Source organism: Cryptomeria japonica, chromosome 7 (assembly GCF_030272615.1).
Source record: "Cryptomeria japonica chromosome 7, Sugi_1.0, whole genome shotgun sequence".
Classification (NCBI taxonomy): Eukaryota; Viridiplantae; Streptophyta; class Pinopsida; order Cupressales; family Cupressaceae; genus Cryptomeria; species Cryptomeria japonica.
In genome coordinates this window covers 31827412-31834635 of record NC_081411.1, presented here as the reverse complement: position 1 = coordinate 31834635, position 7224 = coordinate 31827412, and the positions used below count along the sequence as shown (strand labels likewise).

Here is a 7224-nt window from a genome sequence, read left to right as displayed (position 1 = left end):
ACACCCAATAAGATTGAAATTCTTATCTAAATTATTTTATTTAATTAATATAAATTTATTTAATCAAATATTAATAAAGTTATTTCACTACAATTCGATACAACTACTTGTTTACAACTCCATAGAAATGATAACTTATGTTCTAAACAGCTTCAGTAAATGTTGAAATTCAGAATTTGATGACTGCGTATTGTAATAGTTTTATGTTTCACCGCAGCTTCTCCTGTTTCAAGCATTTCTTAGTTTTACTAAAGCTTCACTTGTTTCAGTCATTTTCTTGGTTATATTATAGACAATTCTATTATTATGAATGGTGAGGATCTTATGCTCCACTGGAACTATTCTTTATAGACTGTTGTTCTTCTGGTTCTTATTAAGAGCTGTTTGGCTGCCCCCATATTGTAATTTTCTTTTCAATTGCTTGTTCCAATAAGAAAAAGGAAAACCAAAAAAACCTTCTTGTCTTATTAGTGGCAGGGAGCTGTGAGAAGCAGACACTATTCTTTCTGTCAAGGAATCACGACCTTGAATTTCTATAACGTTTATTAACTGCAGTCACATTCATACTGGTGCTCTTCTCCTAAATAAAGATTTCCTCCTTCCTTGTTTGTTTTTTTTTTATGTATTTTTTATTTATGTTTATTTCAGGATAGACCTAAAAATTAAGTCATCGGATGGAGTGGCTCAAACCTCTCTTTACCCAACCAAAAAACAAAGAATTGGATTCCTCTTTTTGACAACATTTTCCTTCTTGGCATCTTTCCCTTTTCCACCTTTCCTGGAAGCAGGCTGCACTGGCATCTATTTAGCAGGTCTAGTTCAATGCATCCTTGATTTCCAAAACTTATCCATCATTTCCGAGATTTGCTTTACTATTTTGTTTCAGCTCCATCCGTTCATTTATGGCTTCTACATCCTCATCAGACCAACACAACGCTTTCTCTGGAATTGAACCTCCCAACAAAAGGAGAAAAGTGGAAGAATCTTTCAGACTCTTCGATGTGTTCATCAACCACAGAGGCCCCGATGTCAAACAAACTTTGGCTAATCAGCTTTACAGCTCACTTGAGCAGCTGGGAATACGGGCATTTCTGGATTCCGAAGAGAAAGAACTTGGAACTTCTTTTCCTTCTACTATTGAGACTGCCATCCATTCTGCTTCGGTACACTTAGCCATCTTTTCCAAAGGATATGCACATTCCCCTTGGTGTCTGACCGAGCTGGTTCTCATGTTACAGAGTAGAGCTAAGATTATTCCCCTCTTTTATCAAGTGGAACCCTGGGAACTCCGTCATATCGAAAAAGGGGTGTATGCTGGTGCATTTCTTAAATATGAAGAGAAGGGCAGATATACCGAGAAGATCAGCGAGTGGAAGGAAGCCCTTCAATCAGTTTCATGTACTACAGGCTACGAGTTCAAGGATCCAAAGTAAGTTTTCTGCCTATTGCCTATTTTCAATTTAACTGAGACAAATCTATTTCTGGTATTTTTTTTGTCTTACAAAACAGGTTAACTCAAAAAAAATTCTCTTCCAGTTCCAGTGACTGCAAGGAAATAGTGTCCGCTGTCGAAAAAGAAGTACAGAGGACAAAACATTTGTATGTTGCGAAACATCCAGTAGGACTCCAGAAGCTTGTAAAGGGTTTTGAAAGGAAGTGCCTTCGTCATCTTGTACAAGAATTTGAGAGCCAGTGCGGAATGAGTGGAGCAGCAAAAGAGAAGGTTAATGTCGTTGGTATTTCCGGTATGGGTGGGGTTGGAAAGACGACTCTTTCCAAGGAGTTGTTTAACCAAAAGAGATCAGAATACACAAGAGCATGTTTTCTGTTTGACGTTGCGGAAGCCTCTGCCAAGGCTGAATTGCCTAGTTTGCAAAGTACACTGCTCAAAGAACTCTTCGATGAAGATCACAGATTTCGAAGTCTTGAGGAAGGGACAAGCTGTCTTAAGGATCGTTTTGAAAGGAGCGGGTCTTTGAGTTTCATAATTTGTTTAGATAACATCGATCATGTGCAACAGTTAGATGCTCTAATAGCCGTAGATATATTAAATAAGTATAATAATAAGCTGGTGATTATTACAACCCGTGATGTAGGGGTCCTTGCAACTGCAGGAATTGCGAATGTTTATCAATTAAAAGGATTGGATAGAGAAGATGGGAAGGAGCTATTTTGCTGGTATGCTTTTCACCAATCCCATCCGTGTAGCGGATACGAAGATCTAGTGGAGACCTTCGTAAACAAGTGTGGAGGCTTGCCTCTGTCTCTTCAAGTTCTGGGCCGGCACGTTTCTGGTAAAGATCCACGATATTGGAGGGAAGAATTGAAAAGAGTCAGTAAGACGCTGCCCACAGATGTAAAGAAGAGGCTGAAGATAAGCTTTGATTCATTACATAATGAAGAGAAACAAATTTTCATAGATGTAGCATGCTTTTTCATCGGCCAATCAAAGAATATGGCCATGACCATATGGGAGGGTTCTGGATGGTGCTGTCATCATGCTTTGGAAACACTAAAAGATAAATGTCTTCTGGAGGAAGTTTACTTAAGGGATCGGCCTTTCCTGGATTGGAAATCGAAATCTGGTCGGGACGGAGTTGTTTTCAGAATGCATGACCACCTGCGGGACTTAGGAAGAGAGATGGCAAATGAACTGAGCAATCCTCGTCGTGTGTGGCATCCCCAAGATCTTAAATCTCTGGTATGCTTGGCTCTCCAAATTCCCGTTTCTTATTGATATTTAAATGTCAAAATTCTTACTACTACACATGTATGCTACATTCTGTGAATGCAGGAATTAAAGGGATTCCACAACATCTTAGCTCAAACCAAGGGCAGGTGTTTCCACTCCATTTCGGATGAATCCATGGAGTGTCAAATTATATACTTTATAAGGGAGTTTGAAGACAGTTCTGATACTCCTCTGCTATGGCTTCAGCTTCAATACCCGAACTGGCCTCAAGATCCCTTGAATTCAGCTATAAAGACAAGCATTCCTTCATGGATTCCTCTTCAAAACTTGTTGTATTTAAGAATCAACGGTGGATGTTTCCAAAGACTGTGGCAGAGTCATATGCAGGTATTGTGTCTTTCTCCATCGAAAATCAAGTCTTCATTAATCGTATACTCTGTTGTGAATTATATTACGATAGTGTCTTGGCTTTTGGGTACAACCAAAGTTTTGTAATAAATTATTTTGATTATCAGGCCCCCTCTCATTTAAAAGAGTTGCATATTGGTAAAACTTTTCTGGAAGAGTTTCCAGATTTGTCGGGAAAATCAAATAATATGGAAAAGGTAGTTTTACATGCTAAGGAATTTCACATGGATATTTGGTCTTTATTGGGATCTCTAGGAATGAATCTCCATAGTTTAAATGTGATGGGCTCGGAATTAACAGGGGACCTGGCATCCAGTGATACTTCAGACAGGACTACTTTTAAGTCCTTAGTTATCTATGATTTCAAACTACCTTGGGAGATGGAAGTGGTTTTGACTAATGAGGGGTGGTCTAGAACAATAATGAGTGGAGTCGAAAGTTTTGAGATTAAAGGCCGTAATCTTGTAACGAAGATTTTAATTACTGGCAATTGCTGTCAACGTCTACAATCTCTCAAAATTTCTAAAATGGAAGATCTTATTGAAGTGGATTTGGCAAGGATAAGGACATTGAATTTTCTTGAGATTGCAGACTGTAAAAAATTGAAAAGATTGTCACTAACACCTGATCTTTCAAAGCTTTTAGAATTGAATACTGTGTTTTGTTCAAATTTGGAGAGAGTGTCAGGGATACCAGATCTTACAAAACTAATATGCTTGTACATCAAAGGTTGTCCTGAGCTTGAGGAGCTGCCAAGTCTTGCCAGACTCAGCTGCTTGGAGCAAATTGAGATTCACTCCTGTAAGAAGCTAGAGAATATTACGTTGCCAATGGCTGCCACCAGGTTGGAGAAAATTGAGACTTACTCCTGTAAGAAGCTGGAGAATATTGCGTTGCCAATGGCAGCGACCAGGCTGTCTATAACAAGTTGTAGAGATTTGCAAAGAGTTGATATTACAAAGCTTACAAAGTTGTACATTTATAATTGTTCTCAGCTTGAGGAGTTGTCAAGTCTTTCCAGAGTGAGCTGCTTGGAGCAAATTTATATTTATTTCTGTAAGAAGCTAAAGAATATTAGCTTCCCAACATCAGTCGTCGACCTGGATGTACAAACATGCAAAGATTTGCAAAGAGTAGCAGGTACTGGTGAGCTTACAAAGCTTACGAGGCTGATTATTGCACACTGCCCTAAGCTTGAGGAGTTGCCAATACTTCCCAGAGTGAGTTGCTTGAAGCAAATTGAGATTTCCTCCTGTGAGATGGTAAGGAACATTACATTGCCAACAACAGTCATCGAGTTGTGTGTACAAATGTGCAGAGATTTGCAAAGAATAGCAGGAACTGGCGATCTTACAAAGCTTACACGGCTGATTATTGCACATTGTCCTATGCTTGAAGAGTTGCCAAGTCTTTGCAGAGTGAGCTGTTTGGAGCAAATTGTGATTGACTCTTGTGGGAAGCTAAATAACATTACATTGTCAACAATAGTAATCAAGCTGTCTGTACAAACCTGCAGAGATTTGCAAAGAGTAGCAGGAACTGGTGATCTTCCAAAGCAGTACATTAATGATTGTTCTCAGCTTGAGGAGTTACCAAGTCCTTCCAGAGCGAGTTGCTTGGAGAAAATAGAGATTGACTGCTGTGAAAAGCTAGAGAACATTACATTGCCAACGACACTCATCAGCCTGTCTGCACGAAGTTGCATAGGTTTGCAAAGAGTAGCAGCTACCGGTGATCTTACAAATCTGACACGGCTGATTATTGCATACTGCCCTAAGCTTGAAGAGTTGCCAAGTCTTTGCAGAGTGAGCTGTATGGAGCAAATTGTGATTGACTCTTGTGGGAAGCTAAAGAACATTACATTGCCAACAACACTCACTAGCCTGTCTGCACGAAGATGCAGAGATTTGCAAAGAGTAGCAGTTACGGGGGATCTTATAATGCTTACAAGGATGATTATAGAAGAGTGTCCTGAGTTGGAGGAATTGCCAAGTCTTTGCAGGGTTAGCTGCTTGGAGAAAATTGTCATTGACTCTTGTGGGAAGCTAAAGAACATTATATTGCCAGCGACACTCGTCAGCCTGTTTGTACGAAGATGCAGATGTTTGCAAAGAATAGTAGTTACCGGTGATCTTACAAAGCTTACACTGTTGTACATTGAAAAGTGCCCTGAGCTTGAGGAGTTGCCAAGTCTTTGCAGAGTCGGCTGCCTGGAACAAATTGGAATTAGCTTCTGTGAGAAGATAGAGACCATTGAATTGCCAACAACACTCATCAGCGTGTGTGTACGAAGTTGCAGAGGTTTGCAAAGAGTAGCAGTTGCCGGTGATCTTACAAACCTTACACAGATGATTATTGCACACTGCCCTAATCTTGAGGAGTTGCCAAATCTTGGCAGAGGGAGCAGTTTGGAGAAAATAGAGATCGACTCGTGTGAGAAGCTAGAGAACATTATATTGCCAAAAGCACTCATCAGCCTCTCTGCACAAAGATGCAGAGATTTGCAAAGAGTAGCAGTTACCGGTGATCTGACAAAGCTTACAGAGCTGATTATCGCACAGTGCCCTAAGCTTGAGGATTTGCCAAGTCTTTGCAAAGTCAGCTGCCTGGAGAAAATTGTCATTGACTCCTGTGGGAAGCTGCAGAAAGTACCAGAGTTGCATGCATCAGAATATATGAAACTTCGTTATTGCAGTAACACAGTTATACGGAATTGCATTCATAATTTGAAGGTAATGATTCTAATACTCCATTGTAAATAAGCAATCATAAATATCATTTTTTAATAGGGGTGCTGTTTTACTTTGTTATTGACTTTGAGAGGTCGAGTTTAATTGTTTAAAGTATGGACTTTTTATTATAGAAATTTTAGTCTTAATTTCAAATGGACATTTAATTTGATTTTCCATTATTGAATTCTAATATAACGCAAATTTCTAAATTCACTTTAGTTTTTTTATAAATAATTTTTAGTGTCTCATTGTTGATCTTTATATTTGAGAGATTGATGCTCATTGTGAAACTTCAGTTTTGTTTTGCACTATATTATAGTAAGCTGTTTTAAATGATCTGTGCATGAAAAACACTTATATTGCTCGAACTGAGAATATTTTTTCTCTTATTTCAGAGTGTACCACAGAAAATGGATATGATTGGAAGAGCAGTGGATGGAGCGGTGTTAAGATTTAATCAAAATATGTTTTGTGATGCCAACATTGGCATTGATCGAGTGATTGAAATTGGTGCTCTAGAGGAAACATATCTTCCAAAGCGGTTAGAGTTGATTGCAGTTATTGCATGCTTTATCGTTATGGTCGACGGCTGTCCTTTGGTGGGGGATATAAATGAATCACTTTCACAGTACAAAGACTCTAGTTTTGATTATCATCTTAACATGACGTGCCAAGGAGAATGGATAATTACAATGCTGGAATATGATAAATGGAGTTACCATTGGTATTACAAGAAGATTCAAGATATATTAGGGAGAAATGTAATAATGAAGAAGGGGATTTGTGTAGACGTGAAGAATGGTGAAGAGTATAGAAAAGTGTTGCATATAATTGTTGATACATTATATTCTTTATAAATAATTATGTAATTCGATGAAATTAAACTAATTTACTTTATATAATAGAATTTTATTCATTGTGTTAATATTAAAATATTTATTTTATATTTAATTGTGTAATTTTTATTTTGAAGTTTATAAATTAAATGAAATCTTAATATATATATTTTAAAAAATAATTATTGATATGTCTTATGAAAGAAAAAGTGATATTCTTATCATATTTCAACCTTCAAAAGATTTTTGTAGCTTATTTTTCTTGATTGTCAATATGAATGGGTCTTGTCTTTTGAAATGTAGGGCAAGATAGATTAGTGGAGGAAGAAGGATTATTTTCTTGAGGCAAATGAATTGGTAAAGGAGGGGGAGGATCACTTGAAGAGGGATTTTTGGATGGACGATAGTTTTTGTGCCTTGAAAAATGCTCCTTAAGCATTTGAACCTTATGAGCATCCTCAATAGATGTTTGAGAATTGAGATATCCTAGGTCTTCTTTAGTAAATCATTAGGGAGGGTCTATAGGAACTTTTATTTCTTGTTGTTGTTTTCCAAG

General features: G+C 37.8%; 2 protein-coding genes across 2 annotated transcripts; both read left to right on the top strand.

Annotated features, from left to right (window-relative positions):
• Window positions 1-902: 902 nt before the first annotated feature.
• Window positions 903-2737, top strand: LOC131856375 (disease resistance protein Roq1-like). Its single transcript, XM_059208141.1, has 2 exons — window positions 903-1429; window positions 1510-2737. The coding sequence occupies exons 1-2, from the start codon at window positions 903-905 to the stop codon at window positions 2735-2737; spliced, it is 1755 nt and encodes a 584-aa protein (XP_059064124.1).
• A 191-nt stretch (window positions 2738-2928) lies between these two features.
• Window positions 2929-6689, top strand: LOC131856374 (probable disease resistance protein At5g45510). The gene is made up of 2 exons (XM_059208140.1): window positions 2929-5832; window positions 6228-6689. The coding sequence occupies exons 1-2, from the start codon at window positions 2929-2931 to the stop codon at window positions 6687-6689; spliced, it is 3366 nt and encodes a 1121-aa protein (XP_059064123.1).
• Window positions 6690-7224: the final 535 nt, after the last annotated feature.